Source organism: Lonchura striata, chromosome 4 (genome assembly GCF_046129695.1).
Source record: "Lonchura striata isolate bLonStr1 chromosome 4, bLonStr1.mat, whole genome shotgun sequence".
NCBI lineage: Eukaryota > Metazoa > Chordata > Aves > Passeriformes > Estrildidae > Lonchura > Lonchura striata.
Window position 1 is genome coordinate 69,099,858 of NC_134606.1, and position 17,890 is coordinate 69,117,747.

Consider the following 17,890-nt stretch of genomic DNA (forward strand, 5'->3'; position numbering starts at 1 on the left):
AGTCCTGCTTTCAGCACTGCCACGCCAATGCCATTCCCAGACATCCCCAGGTGCTCACACTGCCCTCATTCCCAGTGTACCCAAGCACATCCCGCACGTAGGAGCCTCCTGCGAGACCAGCAGCAGGCAAAATCCCATGGGAAGTCCTGTGTTGTTGCTTATTTCCTTTCTGGTGATTCATCTCGTTTATCCTAAACACTAACATTTGGAAAACACTCCCAATGCCAGGTATTTCCTCACCTTCCAGACATCCATGCCAAATGCATCCTTAGCACTGATAAATGTGTGTAGGAAGGAGGTGATCCCATGCCACTCATATTGGATGAAGGCTGAGACTTTTCCTCATCCACCCACACACAAATGTTCACTTTTCAATGAGTGATATAAATTAACAGATCCTCTGCACCAGTCCAAGAGAAACATCAGGGGTTCATCTCAGGCCTTAATCTTGCTACATTTCAATTTGATGGCATTCCTCACCTTGAAAATCACATTTCACTGTAATATTTCAGGTTACTATATAGGATTGAACAGCCATTTAATAATGTTAAGCAGAAAGCTTTTCCCTTAAGTCTGGAAAATCTTTTCCTTCATGTACAGGTAGATGTAAAGATGATAACACATCCTTATCTTTTGAATGTCCATTTATTCCCTATATTTAAACCCCCTCTCTCTCCTTTACTGTAGATGCTCTTTACTAAACAGACAAATCTTTCCCCAGTCTCTTAAAAGGGTCTTTACCCTCCTGTGCACCGATGGCGGAACACATCCTCATCCCTTTTGTATTTAGTATCTTCCTCTGGATGAAACAGAGGATTCTGGAGAGGTTTGGTTGTTTGAGGGTGTTTTTAATTAAAGTTACTAGCTTAAATATGTCAATATCTGGTAAACAAGAACAAACATGTTTTGGAATACATATTTTAAGAGTCAAAGACTTGAGTTGATTTCAGCTAGTTTGCTGCTGCACAGATCTTTTTGGCATCACATCTGCTCTTATTTGAGCCAGAGCAAACGTTCATCAGCTTGCTTTTCTTGCCTTTCATTTTCTGGGCTCCCCTTGAGAGTTATTGCAAAGTGAGAAAGATATTTTTTACATTAACTGTTCCACTTCGATTCAGAACCAGTGAAAGATTTACAGGTTCCAAGATTCCCGCTCTACTCTTGTGTCCTGTAAGCATGGAAACTGATAATACTATAGAAACCATGCCAGCCTTGGCTTTCACCATGACCTGCTTTCCACCAATTTAAAAGCAGTCAGTCCCATTATCTTACTTTTATAAGCATGCTCGTCTGAGGAATACTGTCATCATACCCAGATTATTTAATTTTTTATAACTTCCAACCAACTTTAAACTCAAAACAATTCAACACTTGATTTCAGTTTCTGCCTAAACCCTCCCTCTACGCCTTTTAAATTGTAACAAAAACTTCATCTGACTGCGGCTCAGACAATAAAAGAACATCTCTCATTCTGCTGGGTTTATTTTCGTTTTTATCACCTACTTTCTGGAACAAAATATTTCTCCAGTGGGGAAACACTCTCTTTATCCATTGCTTGTCTAACCCCAAACTGAAAAATGGAGCACCTGAGTTTATGGAAAACCCACCTTTCCTAAGGATAGCTGGCTGTGGCAGCACCATGAAAACAAGCAAATGAGACCCAAAGAACTCACACTGCTTGTACTTTAAACATTGCTTTTAAATACTTCTGTGGTCAGATCTCTAATCATCCCTACTTCAATGGGAAATGAAACAGATAAAACTTCTCAGCATGAAGTACAACAGTGAAAATGTTCTAGGAAAAGCTGTGATCAAACTGTGATCAGAGTGCAGACATTCTAATTAAATAAAACCATTAAAAATTATCAGTTTTATGAAAGTTGGACCTCCTGCAATTTGGCCCAAAATAAAATGCAGTAACCCTAAAGAAGAGCCCAAGTACTGCCGCAGAGCACTACTTCAGAAAGGTCTGGAAATGAAGATTGCATTCAAATTCCAGTATTTCCAGAAAGCTGAGTATTTCTTCAACCTAAAAGTTAACTATACAGGTATTGCTCATCTAATGTCTTTTTTTTTATTAAACTTAACTGACACACGAGAGAAGGAAACTGTAATTCACCCTCATAAATTATCTTCCACCTTCCCTCACATGAAACAGTGGGAAGTAATCACCCTATTTTGCTATCTTGATGTATCTTTAAAGGTAGTCATTAAGAGAAACGTACATCCAGCAGGTGAACAGAGATAACTGGTCATAAGCAATGACAGGCAAAAATACACAAGTATCTGATCTGAAAAGGGGCCAAGTTGGAAGCCAGATGCACACTGAACTATCCACTTTCCTGGCTGTTTATTCAGCTCATGTCAGGATGATTCAACACATCTTTACACGCAGCTCCCTATTCATACAGCATCTTCTAGTCACAAAACCAGGCATTTTCCATTTCTTTCTCTGAACAAAGGCTAGAACAGTGGAATGGGAACTTGCCATTCAGCAGCGGAAACTATTTGTAAAGCTGGGAGCTGGAGACACTGGGAAGAAAAGGCTTTAATGAAACTGGCCACTGTGTGTGCCAACTATCAAGACTTTATGTATTATTCCAAGGAACCCTGACTGAGGCTTTTTCTGTATTTACTCTTTACACCCCAGTTATTATAATACTTCACATGATGCAAAAGAACAAAATTTGTGAGAAATGCGATATTAGAAACAGGCAGCTTTATTTTTTCCCCTGCAACCAGGCTGTAGCTGCACTCAATGACCCATTAACTTATTTTTGGTTCTGTACAAAGCCAGCACCAAGACATTTGTGACTCCTTATCAACCAGGCAATGGAATTCACCACTAGCTTTTCAGCTGATCCAGATCCAAAGGAAATCCCCATATGCTTGGAATTTCTAAAATACAAGCACTGTAGTTGTTGCCTGGTAAGACGACGACAGTTGCCATATGCAACAGAGGAGATGTTTATATTTATGTTTTTGAAGGCTTGTAACTGAGCCAGAGGCAGATAAATTTTCCCAAGTTGTGTCACTGTCCCTTAAATATAAACATAACTCTGTTACAGGTCACTGCTCCAAAATGTGGAAGCAGTAGAGCTGTGAAAGTCTTCCAGACCAACACTTAAGCATGAAATCTTTTTTATTGTTGCCTCTTTTTCAATTGTGAGAGCCCACATTCTGGGCAGAAAGATCTGCTACACAAACCAGTTCTGCTCACTACACAGTATCCAACCATTCATTCATTCCCAGAGTGCAGTCTGCCCTGTGCTGTGGAGGAGGAAAACTCTCATTTGGTGTCTGCTGTGACACAGCTTCCCAAAATGACCCCACAGTACACTTAGTAGTGCCCACACCAGCCAGAAGTTATGAGTAGGCAGCACAGCATTTTACAGGCTACCAGCATCTAAGTGACAGCTAAATGAGGAGAAGTGTGGCCTGGGAGTACCACCAGTCCTTTGAGAAGGGCCTTCAAGGAATCACATGAATCCTCCACAATCACCCAAGACAAAAGTTTAGCTTATTTCCCTGCTCTTGTAAACAGCACACAGAGAGATGGGGAGCCAAGGCAAGCACACCACATTTTCCACTCTGCTCTATGGAAAAAAGCACCTTTTCCACTCTATGGAAAAAGCTGAAGATGACTATGTAATTAGATAGTGTGATAATGCAGACACTAGGGCTGGCTACAGCAAGGTGGAAATTCTGGTATTTCATACCTTTCAAGAGCTCAATCTGGCACCCTTATTAACATTCTTTGAATTTTTGAATTAATATAATTACTCTAAATTAATTAAAATGAGGAAAGAATGAAAAATCCTTTCATGAGACACTGACATGAATAATATTCAGGGAGCAGGATGGTGACCATTAAGGTACTGATACTTACTATAACTGCCAGGCAGCAGCATCTGAGAAAGTTTCTCCTTCTGCCCAGGACAGGAAATAATTGTCTGACATCCACTGTCAGAAGCTAAGTAATAGCAACAAGCTGTAACAATAAGTGCTGCTGTGAAATCCTAATTATATGGAGTAGGAAAATACAAGCTTCAAAGTGACTCCTTCGCGGTTCCCCTGCATTGTTACTTACCTCCATCTCTCCTCTCTCCTCCTGAGGCTCTCAGTCACAATCCTGCACTCAAAAGATTCCTGGAGATGTAGGGGAACTGTCTGGGGAGTCTGGGAGAGCTTGCCTCCACCTCCCTCCAGTCCTGGCAGCACAACCTTAATGAGGCTGCCTGCAACTGTATGAAGGCTCACCCTGAAAGAGACCCCTCCCCTGGCACCACTCCTCTGACAGGGACCTTGAAGTAAAAAAGTGCCAGATTGCAAAAACACAGGAATATCTGAAATATTCCTTTTCATAATTCCTACCAGCACTCCAAGAAAGCTCAAGGAACATTTGAGTTGAACTTTAAACACCATTTGTGCACTGACTCCAGGAAGTTTTACCTCTGCTCCTGAGTACTTCTGTGTGCGCTCCACAAGCTCGGCCAAGCAGACTTCATCGCTGACTGGCATGGACTGGAAATGAAGCCTGAAGATTTCCTTGCGAGTGGCTGCATCTGGCAGTGGCACGTAGATAATTCTGTCTATTCGCCCCGGCCTCAGCAGGGCCTGCAATGAAAGCATCACAGAAAAAGTTACAGCATATCAAGGAAGTAAAAAAAACACAACTCAAAAACAACACCACCACCAAATAACCAACAGTTTAAACAAAAGCATGAACCTCCACAAGGAAAGACAGTAAGGCTACTCAGCTTGTGAAATACCAGTTTATGGAAAAAAGGAATCATAGAGGAACCACAATCATTTTCCTAACACAATACTTCTAGACTTATTGCAAGGTATGCTGGAATGTTAGGACTTGGCAGAAGGGCAGGTGGCAATGGACATATCCCAAGTTCAGATCTTCCACCAAGACAACAAGCAGAGAAAAGAAGGGTTTTGTTGGAGTGAATCTTACATTGTGGATCCACATTGCTTTATCCCACATTATTAGAGCTGCATATGCTTACAGACAAGCAGATTACTCTGATGAGGTTTTTTATGCAAAATAAGGTAACACCAGAGAGAGGCCAGTGATGCACAGCTCCGTGCACATGTGTTTGGCCTTGCACTTTGGGTGTTCAGGGTTACTCAGTTTATGTTGGGCGTAGGAGGGTGGCAGAGCAAACAGAGACAAAAAACCTAAGATGGGACAATGCCCACAAAGGGCAGCATGGAGGGTTCAGACTGGATGGGAGGAAAAAATTTCTAGAAGAGAAACACAGCCTCGGGGCAGGTTATTGAGGAGGCTGTGGAAACTGTGCCCTTGGGGGTTTTATGGCTCAGCAGAGGAAGTCAAGCTCTCCCTGATGTGGTGAAAGTCCCATGTGTGTAGGAGGGGACTGTTGGGCCTCTGGAAGCTCCCTTCAAACATCTTTCTGGACAGGGTCAAAACATAAACTTTATCTATATATAAAACAATTATATCCAATATAGAGGAGAAGCCAAGCCCTTAAATTTATGAGAAGGCAGGAAGCTCATTTCCCTATGTTTATAAAAAATCTCCAAGATTTCTGAAAACCATCTACAGTAAAAAAAGTAAGAACCCTCCAACCTTTCTTACTTTCTTACTTGACATTTGGAAACAAGGAAAGCAAAATACAATAATCCCATGCATAGCAAATGCACATAAATAGTATTTAAACTATTTTTTTAGAAACCAATGTTTATAAGATTCAGTATGTAACCTAAATTGTTTTTATGTTACGGTTCTCCCTTGGGTAGACTAGTTTGAGTTCCAGATGACTAGAGATATTGCATGGCTGTCCTGGGCTGTCAGCCAATAAGTCTTTTCCCAGCTTGATCATGTCAGTGAAAGTCATGCTGAAAAAATAGTAGGAAAGAGCTTTCCTTCCTGCACAGCATTGATCAAGTTAACACCCTTCCTAGCGTTTCTTTAAAAAGACTGTTGTGGTGCTTCAGAGTGGAAAAATGTATCCTGAATGTTAAGAGAAATCTTGTTATTTTTAAAACAAAGCATGAAAATGTTCAGCAGAAAGTGCATGGCCCTGTGGTGCTGCACGGAGCTGTGCAAGGACAGAGCAAGGCTGGGAAGCCCACAGGTCAGTACCCAGCCCAGCACCCTGTCTCTGCAGTGGCCAGTGCTGGATCCCTACAGAAGAGAGCAAGAAACAAGCTGTCCACTGATATTTGCTCAGCAGACTGTGCTGTTTTCCACTCCTGATGAACTCAGTTCACTGACAATAACTTGACCAGTGTATAATTCAGTGTCTAAATCGGGTGTTTGTGTGAGAACGTTGCCATTATTTTGCCAACACACTTGAAAGAGAAATTTGCATTTTCAAGACTAGGCTTGGAGGGAGTGGAATTAAATTGCAATTGTGTTCTGCATGCTCTTAAGGAAATGCCCATAGCTAATTCTATTATTTAGAAGAAATAAGAAATGCTCACATGAGCATGGCGGTGCCTCTTTCAAACCAAAGCAGGTTTCATCAGGACACCCAGGATAATTAGAACATTTTCTAGAGCCAACTTAACTTCCCACTGATGAATGACCAGGGCTGTGGTGCAGGTGGGACAGGGAAAATACTCAGCTGGGAGCAAGTGCTCCATTGCCTGGTTCTCAGTTCCAAGACACAAAAAGCACAACTGCAGACAGAGCACAGTGAACATACTTTTCTCTGGTCAGTGACTAAAATCTCTGTTTCCTCCAGTTTGTCCCCAGTGCTTTGTGTTTTACTTATGTTGATAGTTGAGGGCCCAAGTTTTAAGCATGCTATCATTACTTTTTTACTACAATCAGGCCAGGAACCTTATCCAAGGCGACCAGATGTGCTGGGACCTGTACAAAAAACGCACAAGTCGGTTGCAGCAGTGCATGCTGGCTGTATCAACACAGACAAAAAGGAGAGAAAATATTCTATAACCTGAACTTGCGAAGAGAGTCAGACTCCCTCCAGCCCCTGGAGACAAAAGCAGATTGAACTGAGAGCTGGTCTCCTCCAGCCCTCCGAATGTGGTGACCCTGGGAGACCCTGGGCACAGCCTGACTGCTCCTGGCTCTGCTGCCATCACCTTGGCCCCTTGACAAGCCACCAGTCTTCCCCTCTTCATGCTCCTGAGGAGCTAAAATCAGCAGGAGAGGGTGAGGAAGGGGCCTGCTTGGACCTATCCGGTATTCCTGGAGGAAAAAGGCCTGGTGAGGGGCTATGGGTGGGCTGCAGAGCTGCTTTGCTGCTGACCACTCGGAACACAACAGCAAGTTGAGGCCTCTCTTGCTTGCAGGGCATCATGCTGCCCTCCCAGGCTTTTCAACTCTGCACACTTCTCACAGAGATGCTTTTTCTTTCTGGCCAAAATAATTCAGAATCAAACTGCACACAGAGGTTGGCAGTAAGGGAACAAGACATCCCTCATAATATTTTTGCTCACTGGAGAGAAGTGAACTCTTCTGGGTTGCTTAGGGAAGCTTGCTAGGGCACATGCTGTGGGCACCTGCAGCTCTTCAAGTCCAAGGCCTAGGTGATGCCAACCAGCAGGGCTAAGTTGGATGGATGCTGGCACCAACTTTCTTCTCAACACCATTTTTTAGTACAAACCTAGAAGCTTCTGCTTTTCTCAGTGGGATATTGTGTGATCCAGCCCTCACAATGGATAGGGCTTTGGAGATGGCTGCTCCAAATCTCACTACAACTTTCACAGGTCATTCCTGTGGAATGATTGTGGATGATCATTCCTGTGGAACGACTGAAGATGGAGCTTCAATCTTGCAACATGCACTTTGAAAATGGGGAGAAGAGTGATAAGGACAGCCAGGTCACCGCCCTGGGCTGGGTGCAATGGGATTAGGTGGTGATCCATAGGCAAGGCACAAAGATGGATCCATGTTGGTGAGAGGGAGGAGGAGGGATTCAGCAGGAGCAGGCGGTGGCTCGGCTGAGCAGGAGCAGAGGCAGGAGGGGGAGGGTGAAGAGTTGAAGTGGGGCTGCAGGCCTGGGCAGATGCAGCTGCCGGGAGCGTGAGATGAACTGCTCACGACTGGGAGATGCAAACCTGATCTGGGGTGAGCAGCACACAGGAGGTGGGAAATTGATGGGGCAAAAATTAATTGATGTGTGCGAAGAGCTACACAACTCACTGATGTCAAGATGCGAGGGCTGAATGATTTACCTCGACCAGGAAGGACACAAAATTAAGTAATTAGCGTTTTGGTAGAAACCAGAATATTTCAAACCCAGAGTACTTCATACCACTGAGCAATTCTTCTGCAGGTTTATGTGATTTTCTTTTGTTGTTGTTACCACAGCAGCTATGAAAGATGCCTAAGTGCTCATGCATTGAAAGGTTATGAGTGGTACACAGATAGAATGCTCCACTGGGGAAGAGAAGGAAAGTGGGATAATTCTTATGTAATGCAGAGTATCATCAACAGAAAAAGCATAGTTTTTTAAGGAGAAACTCCTCGCCTTTCAGAAAGAAACATTTAATTTTGCTGTAATTAAAATTGAGTATTTCCTCAAAATATATCATTGGAAAAGATAGCTAGGTCAAAAATGTGTATTTTGTGTGTAGCTATGAAGACAACTATTTCAGGAAAGAAGAAAGAAAACATTAATAGGTAAAGCCTAGAAAATATTTGTGGTTCCTGTTAAGAAAAGACCAGATTTAACCTTAGGGCTTTGCTAATTTTCCTCCTCCTCTTTCCCTTTTTTAAAAAATATCTACCTTTAGTCAGCTTTGTCAAAGGATACAAAAGCATTCTTAATCACATAACAAAAATTCACACATCAACTGTGCGAGAGGGTAACCTAACTTTAGCAAAAATAAATACAACTTAAAAACACCCAAGCAGTAAATGGCATATTGAGGTGAGTAAGAGAAAGCAAATCAGTTCAGGAGGTAGAGAAGGTCCTCTGGAGAATCAATGTTACTGCATGTTCTCTGATGCAATCAATATCCACAAGTAGGAACAGATTTTTATACTAAACTTGTTTCCTTTCAATCAAATACATTGCTTTTAATGCAAAACCCAAAAAATGCAACTAAAAGTTTAATTTTGCCCCTGGAGTCCATTGGGATTAGACCACTGATGAAAATGAGAGGACTGGGAATAGTTCCTTTGTAACTCAATCTTTCCAATTTAGATTAACAATTGCTATTTATGAACTGCGGTCGGGGCTCCTACTTACATGGGCTCCTCAATACAAGAGAAGCTCTTTATCTTGTAACTTTACTGGGTAATGCAATTCTTTTTTTTACTTTGAACTTTCCTAAGTCATTTTAAAGAAACAGAATCATAAAATAGAGAATGGCCTGGTTGGAAGGGACCTTAAAGATCATCCAGTTCTAACCCCCCGCCATAGGCAAGGACACCTTCCACTAGACCAGGTTGCTCCAAGTCCCATCCAGCATGGCATGGAACACATTCAGGGATGGGGAATACACAGCTTCTCCAGGAAGCCTGTGCAAGCAGTAGCTGTTTGTGAGATGTTTTCCATGGTTTCACTCACATGTCAGGACAGATGTGTTACAAGTGTGGGAAGTGTTAAGGTCTTCTTGTGCCATCATCTACCTCTGGCAGGAGTGAAGGCAGCTCCCATCAAGGTGCTTCCCCTATGCTTTTGAGGCTCACCTCAGTGCCCGATATTTTCATTCTCAACTCTGTGCCAGAGCAGGTCATGCTCCCAGCCCAACAGATCAGGAAGCGCCTGGCATTTTAGGATCTTTGAAAGTTTCAAGTACAGGAAGTTCATCCATCCTGTTTGAGAGATTGCTGGAGGTTTTTTTTTTTGCAACCATGGGTTAATTACCAAAATTAACAGAAGATGCTGAAGGGAAAAGACACGTGACACACGGGAGTATTACCATTAAGGACTTAAAAACCATAGTCCACTGGAGAGCTAAATTTTATTATCCCACAAGGTTTTTACTCCTGCTCCATCTAGCACAAGCTGCTTCAGGAGGCAACCCCAAATTCCTCTGTTCCAGGTGACATGCTTATTCACTGTGCCACAAGGCTGGAGTCTTGTAATTACAGGCTCCCGAGTCAAGCGATACTGCTTTGTTCCTGCCAAGAGCCCCTTTCCTCACACTCTTCCACCTCCCCACCTTCTTCCTTCTGTGCCAACGTCTGTCACCACCATCAGCACATGCCAACATCTCTAACCAGTTCCCCTCTTTGATGACTTTTTTTGCTGGTCACCACCCTCATACATCTCCCAAGATCTGTGCAGATTACTCTCTGCTGTCATTACACAACATCTGCTACTCCTCTCAGGGTGGAGCACTTTGGTTCTGTAACCTACAGTGCATCCCCTACTTCATAAAATGCATTTGCTAACAGAATTTCACCAAATATTATTAGAAACCAACTCCTAGAAAATGCTGCAGTCCCCTATGCAAAGGCTTCACTTTCCACACAGATTCATAAAAGCCAGGCTGCACAGCCTCTCCGTGGTGTCAGTCTTGCTCAAGACCCAGAGCATTGTGCAAGTTGACAAGAAAGGACATGATAGTTTGACAGCAGGTGTTCAGCAGGAACATGCTACCGAGCAGCAGCAGCATGGCAGGAACCCTCTGCTCAGGCATTCAGCAGGAGCACAAATTAAAGGCAGGGAGCAAACGTGTGCTTCAATACACTGGCAAACAGCAAACCAACTCCAACTGGAAGCCAGCTGAGATGCAAAGCAAGATGAAGCGATACGGAGAGTGAACCATCTCCAAAATAAGAACATGATCCATCTGTCAGATGCCCCTGCCTGTGCAGCAGCTACTCCCTCTGCTTATCCTCCTGGTATACATCTTCAGTTAATCTTTTTCCTTCAACCACTAATTCATACCTGTTTCCAGTTTGTCACATCAACAGAGGGAAACTTCTCCATGTAATTCCATGTGTCCTCTGGAACTGCTCTCTTTGGTGGCTACCTACAGGAACTAACACCTTCAGCCAGCACTACAGATCAGTCTCTTAGCTATTACAGCAAAACAGTTTACCCTACAGTGTGCAGGAAAACAGCAAAATCATCCTTCCTTACAAAATGAAACCTGGGGGAAGAACTGCCTTGAATCAATGGAAACCATTGTCATCACCTGCCGGAACAACGTGCCCTGCTTCTGCATGTTTTACAGTCATGGGCACTAAGGGTGGTGATTTAAAACAGGTATGAGTGTAACTTCAATAACTACAAATAGGCAGTGCTTGAAGTGCTTCAAGAAAGCAAAAATTTCCAGAGTTGCTGCAAAAGCATATCAAGCCTCAAAAACCTCTAAGGAAGGCCAAGCTTGGCTTTCAAAACCCACACAAAGATGGATGCTACAAAATGTTCTCATCTTTTTGATCAGACTAACAGCAGTGCCCTGACCACTGCTTGCCACACCCTAACCATCCTGCTACTGGCAGAATTTGATTGATACAGCCAATTCATAGGGAATCATGGAGAAAGGAGACTTGAGGAGACTTGTTCTGTTGCAATGACACCATGCAAACACAACTGTGAGGAACAATGTGCTCCTTGGCCCATGCAGACAATACCAGGGAACGTTTTTATGTAGTTTTGTTCAGATAGGATTAAAATATCTCAAGAAACTGAATTTCAACCACTTCTCTTGGCAGGAACATTTGCAGGCAGATACTCTGCAGCTGCAGAACCAGTATCTCCATGCTTTTTTTCCTCCATCTGATATTGCAAACAGCTAAATTGGCCAGTTGGCACAAATCACTGCAGTGCTCAATGGGAGCCAAGCTTTGCCCAGGCCTCCATCTATAAAAGTCTAAATCTGTCAGAAACACAGCCCATTTTCAATGCAGTAAAAGCAGTGCAAACCCGAGAAACCATGCTGATACAAATCCAGTCTGGCACCACAGAAACTCAGCTCTGAATTACGTGTGTTCAAACCCACTGAGGCACCATCAGGAAATCAGGCTCTCAATCCACCCTGCTTTGTCAATATGGCCTCAGAAAAGCAATTTATTCTTCATAATCTGCCCATACCTTCAGGACACTCAACCACACACTTCCTTTGCAAAGGGAGTGTCAGACACAAGGTTTTGTCCTCTCCCCATGTCCAGTCTGAGCAGTCTTACCACAATGGCACAGAGGATGTCCCAATTTCCAGCTGTTTTCCTGCAATTTTAGCAAAGAGCAAGAGTGATCTAGTCCTTTGCCACTTTATGGGTTTTAATGTGGAGAAGACACTGGAAGATGCCCACTCCATGCAGCCTTTTCTCCCCCGTTTCTAATAAAATGATTTTTAGTAAAGTTAAAAATAAGTGAAGGGGAAGAAAAAAATCTATCATCAGCTAATAAACAACATAACACACCCTCTTCAGTGTATGTTTACATAAGAGAGTCCTCCATGCTCCTGTCTAAGAGGTGCAAAACCTCAGGAATGTCAGCTCTTTTCTTCCTTTCCCCCCTTTTTTTTTTTGGTTGTGTGGGGGAGTGGGGGGTTTAATGAAAGAACCCCTTTAGAAAAAGATAACAATTACATGTAATGGAACCTGGAACCAGACTCTTTTGGCAATTAATCACCCAGGAGCCGTTGCAATCCTGCAGGCTGTTTCTGACAGATTTTGAGAGCTTTACAGGAATCACTGGGATAAGATGTGCCTGGGCTGGCTTCTGACAGGGACCAATCATGTACAAAGTGTATTGTTGGTTTTGAGTTTTGTACTTTTTTTTTTTTTTTCATTTTTATATTCATACACAGACATATATATATATATATATATATATATGTCTACACACATACACACAGATGTGTGCACCCCTATCTACATTTCCATGGGAGTCTTTCTTTACATACATGGAACAACTGCAGAACTCATTTGTTGGCCCAGAGGCAAAAAAAGAAAGAAAAAAAAAAAGAAAAAAAGCCTTTTCTTCCTCTCAGCAAAGTAGAGCTATCCATCACTTAACAGAGATACTTCCTGTTTTCAAGCAGTTGGGAAGGCATGACTTCCAACCCAAATACTTGGCTTGGCAAACCATTCCTGTGTTGACAGATGCTTTTATAACCACTTCATTCCACCTGAAGTTTCAGTATAAAAGGAGGTGGTTTTCATTGCTGGGTTTTTTTACCTTTTTTTTTTTTTTTTTTTTTTTTTTTTTTTTTTTTTTTTCTGAAGGGGGAGAAAGGGAAAGCAGAAAGGAGAGGAAAGAGAAGGAAAAGGAAGGAAAATACCACAATTATAACAGCTGGATGACAGAGGTTAGCATAGCTCTGACAGATGTTACCACGTAACCTCAAAATGACATGTTAGAGAAAAAACAAACCACCGAACCTGTTCCTTGTAGGAAAGAGAATTTTGAACTCCTGCCAAAATAGCACAATTCTCCTCAGAAGTTTTTGAACACTACAACAATGATCTACCACATCATACATTATTTTCCATATATAAGCTTTACCTTTATACTACCAATGCTTTGACTGATTAAATTACCAGCATGGGATGAGATGTTTTTCTGAGAGACAACTTAGCTTCAAATGACAAAAACCGACAGCACCTTGTAACAGCTTTTCATCTCCTACTTTCTGTTTTCCTAGGATTCATCCACAGGACATGCTCTGAACACTTCTCGAGGCTGCATACTTCAGTGTATGAAAAGAAGTTAAACTGTGCTGCAGACAAGAAGATGTATTTCTAAGGCTGCATGATCCATTTTAAATAACCTCTTGTCATATCAGTTTCGGTATTTCTTACACCTGGTTACTTCAGTGACTACCCTACCACAAAATCCTTCACGACTTTTCCTGGCTTGTGACCAAACTTTACAGACCTGTCTGACAAATGACAGATAGACAACTACAGATAAACAAAGTGCAAAAGAAATATTCCTGGAACAAACCAGATATGTGAAAGCAGCTGCTTCTAAAGAAAGAAATCAGCAGAGAGGTAGGCAACATCAAGGAAACAATTCAGAAACAGTTTCAAAAGGAAATCAATGACTTTCCGTCATTACTGCCAGCACTGCGGCTGAAAAAAAATAAATTTCTGGTTTTCATTATTTGAAAGATCTTATTTTACTGCTGTGGTTCTGGAAGACCATTTTAAGCAATAAAGTAGATACCAGTCCCAATAACTGTAAGCTAAAGGAAAAGTCATTCAACTCAGAGAATAAATCCACTATACAAAAAATACCACTCGTTTGTACTTGAACCCCAAGGTGATTATGCCTTTTACAAACCCATCTTGAGGCCTATATTCCAAACAGGGAGTGAAAAAAAAACCAAACTCTGGTTTAAACCCCTCTGTTTGGGAGATGCAGCCCTCTTGCCCCTTCACAGCTAACATATACTGGGTACACTGCAGGTACCAAACCCATTTGAGACTGACTAAGGCAAACTTGGGAAAACCTGGCAACCCTGGGGAGAAATCCAAGCGGTCTTTCTCCCAGCCAAGGGCTTAGCTGGTAGCTAGACAGGAGCCTGCTGAGCAAAACAAACAGCTCAGGACGCCTCTGTTCATAGGATGCCAACCATGCTTTTGATAAGGGAACAACCAGAAGACACGCTATGGATCTTAACTCACTACCTGGTAGTGGAAGAATTGCAGAATGGCTGAGTCGGAAAAGACCTTAAATATCATCTTGTTTCAACTCCTCTGCTATGGGTACGTGCCTGAACACCAATTAAGCCCTTTCCTTCTTTCAAAAGGTGCATTCTTAACCCATTTTAAGTTATAAATTGAGGAGAAAAAGATAAATAGGTGGTTAAGAAGCCTCTAACCAGCACCTGCAAAGTGATGCTCACACAGTGAAGTACTATTTGATCTAGAACATCTAGCAGCAAACATGCAACATGAGTCTTTAAGCAGTTAAAGAACTTTCTGGGTCCAGATGAGCAGAAATACTTCAGGAATAGCCATATGTGGTCACTGAGGCTGCTGGTGGTGCCACATAGCAGGTGACATGGTTCCAGTGTCAGAGAAAGAGTGGGTAACACTGAAGAACTGCATGCCTGACTCCAGAATCCCAGATAGCTGCATGCCAGGATATTAATACAGACAAGACATGGCTAATTAAGAACAGCAGTGCACTGGCTGGGTCAGAAGCCAAGACACTCTGCCTGGAGAAAAGGCCCCACAGACATGCCTCCTCTTATTAGTGCAAGCAGACAATCACTGACTTCCTCCACCCGGATGCAGGAAGACAACCTGGTGGTTTTCTCCCTCATACCGGCAGAAACCACTTTGTGTGTTGATCTTGGAGTCTTATGGGTGGTGCAGGGTTTACATAAATTACAGAGCTCACTGCAGCTGCCAGCTGCAAGCGACAGAGAGAGCTGCAACTCTGGGGTTAAAATACGTCCTTTCAGCTCATCAGGACTGCAGCGTTGCTGATAAAAGTCCTGAAATCATTCTGCAAGTCTGCCAAGCATTTATAGCCCCTAGCAGACGTGAAATATTAGAGGAAAACATTTGGTGCCACTGAACTCACATTTTTTTCCCTATGCTGCCAAGAGTTCCATCAAACAAATGCAGGACCCTGCTGATTGTTGTCCATCTGGCTTTCTCCTTGACTGTCCCCCACTTTGTGAAGCCACCTGTGATGTTTCTGACTCTCAGCACTTTCCAATAGAGGAATTGTTTTGGTCAGTCCCTTTTACATGTTCTACAGTCAGCCTGAAGGCATTCCTGCCATGGCAGACAGTCTGGCATCAGATCTGGCTTCATTCTTACCACATATCCTAGATATTTCCATCTTCATTTCTGGATAATTTAGGAGATTAAGTCTTGTTCAACTCCCCGACCAATCTCAGTATTTGTTATAAATTCATTCCATTTAATACCTACTATTTCCCCAAGGCATTTAATTTCAAAAGCTTTTAGATGTCTGTCTGTACCTTTGGTGGATTTCCAGCTTTACACATCCAACTGTTAAGGTGGAAACAGAAATTCAGTGGAAGACTCCTACATTGGTTTTAAATAGTGGATTATCAACACCTACATTTTCTTCATGCTGGTCAATATAGCGGCTGCCACATTGATATATTCCACTATGTCCTTCTGGACTTCCTGTCCATCCTCATCTTACTGCCATGCAAAGTGGATGCCTGGTCTGCATCTTGCTTATTTTTGCATTGCATTATCAGAGCTGAAAATTACTGTGGTTCTCATTAAGTCTTTTTGATTTTTAACTCACCTTCTCTTTTTACTTTTCTTCCTCTCCCCCCCCCCCCCCTTCTTTTGCCTGTGTCTTCTGGAAAACAACCCAGCTATGGTTTTTGTTAAGTAACATAATGTATGTCCTACAGGACTTACCCTTTTTATCTCCCACTTAAATGAACAGTGGCTCCAAACATCAGGGGTGAAAGATTGCAGCTCTACTTGTCTACAGGAATGAGTATTCATCCAGTCAAGCTGTACTTCAATCAGCAAAGCTGCACCTTGACTAAAGCCTCAATGAATTTCTCTTAACATATCCAGGCATTTCAAGATGCTACAGTACCAGTCCTGATGGACAGATTCAAATACCTCTAAAATCTGGAGTGTACTATCTAGATTTTAGAACACTGGGGGAGGTGTTTCAAAGAAGGGTTTAGTTGAGCTATGGGCATGATTAAATTTGGTCAGCATATGACCTTCTGTTCTACTGAACTTCAACTAATTCCTTTATCCTGTCTGAAATACCATAGGACACTTCTCCAGAAAAAAAAAAAAAAAGAAAAAAAAAAAAAAAGAAAAAAAGAAAAAAAAAAAGCACAGAATCATATTAATTACTACAGCAGCTCAGGCCATCTTTAATTTCTGCTCTTCTTCTTTGTTGGTTTTTTTCCCTCCTTAATTGCACTTTTCTAACAACTAGAAATTCAGTTACCTTTACCTTTTCTTTTGCCATTTTCTGAATCCATATTCATTCACAGCTCTCCCTTTGTGTTGCTTTTCCCTCTCTGCTGTGAGCTTTATGATGGTCTACTTACAGCTTATTTCTTTGCCAAGATTTAGAGATCATTGCTCTACTCAGCTGTTTAATATTATCATTGCTTGTTTCCTTCTCTTCTTGTTGCAAATATCTAGTTTATTTCCTGAGGAAGTCTCCTGAGGTGTAAGCTATGCTGGCAAAGTGTTTTCCTATCACCCTTTTAACACTTGTTCATGCTCCTTTGATACAGTCAACAACGGATCTCATTTCAGACTGCATTTACTCGTAGCATGATTCACAGAAATTGGGTTTTCCCCCTGAAAGGGTCTGTTTGAATACTTAATTTGCATAATTTCAACAACTCTTACATATATAAACCAACTATGATTTATTAGTTCTTGGCTGTCTGGAAAGCTGCGTTCATGTGCCAGCTATGAAGCTGTCGGGCAGAAAGGCTCAAAAGAAGCCACGCTGCTCTCCTGAGGTGGATTTTTCCTTCAGCTACACTTTCTTGTCAAGTGTTGAGGGACCTTTACTCCCCTTCAGTTTACAGGTGCCCAAATTGGTGTGAGTTTCCTAAGTGAACAAGCCTCTTCTCCTTATAGAATGCAGATTTTGGAAACCATAAGCAATTTCAAAGCATAAAGAAGTTCTTGCCATAACCCGAGCTGGGCATTTTGTCAGCTAATACAACTTGTAACATTCCCGTCCTGTTGCCAGTGTCACAGAATCCCCCTCTTCAGCACCTGGGAACTGCAAAGTATTAGATAAAATACTTGATTATTTCATTATTTAAAAGAAACGTTGTGTTTTTCCTACCGAATCCCAGTGGTAAGTTATTGCAACGTGGAAACAGGAAATATCTTCAGTGTTCATGCTAAGGTCTTCCCGGAATTTAGCAGTGTTTGATCCTGAAAGCTTAAGTGACTTGCCAGGGAGTCACTTTGAACCACCAGCTTTATCTTGGGCTCTGATCACTGTTCAGAGGAAGATTCAAACCGTAGTCAATTTAACATATC

At 42.2% G+C, this 17,890-nt stretch overlaps 1 protein-coding gene across 2 annotated transcripts in view; it reads right to left on the minus strand.

Moving 5' to 3' along the window:
- Positions 1 to 17,890, minus strand: part of AFG2A (AAA ATPase AFG2A) — a 159,947-nt gene that overhangs the window by 28,553 nt on the left and 113,504 nt on the right. For both annotated transcript variants that reach the window (XM_021554965.2, XM_021554966.2), the window contains exon 15: positions 4,453 to 4,617. In XM_021554965.2, the coding sequence (XP_021410640.2) occupies positions 4,453 to 4,617 (165 nt within the window). The remainder of the gene's footprint in view (positions 1 to 4,452; positions 4,618 to 17,890) is intronic.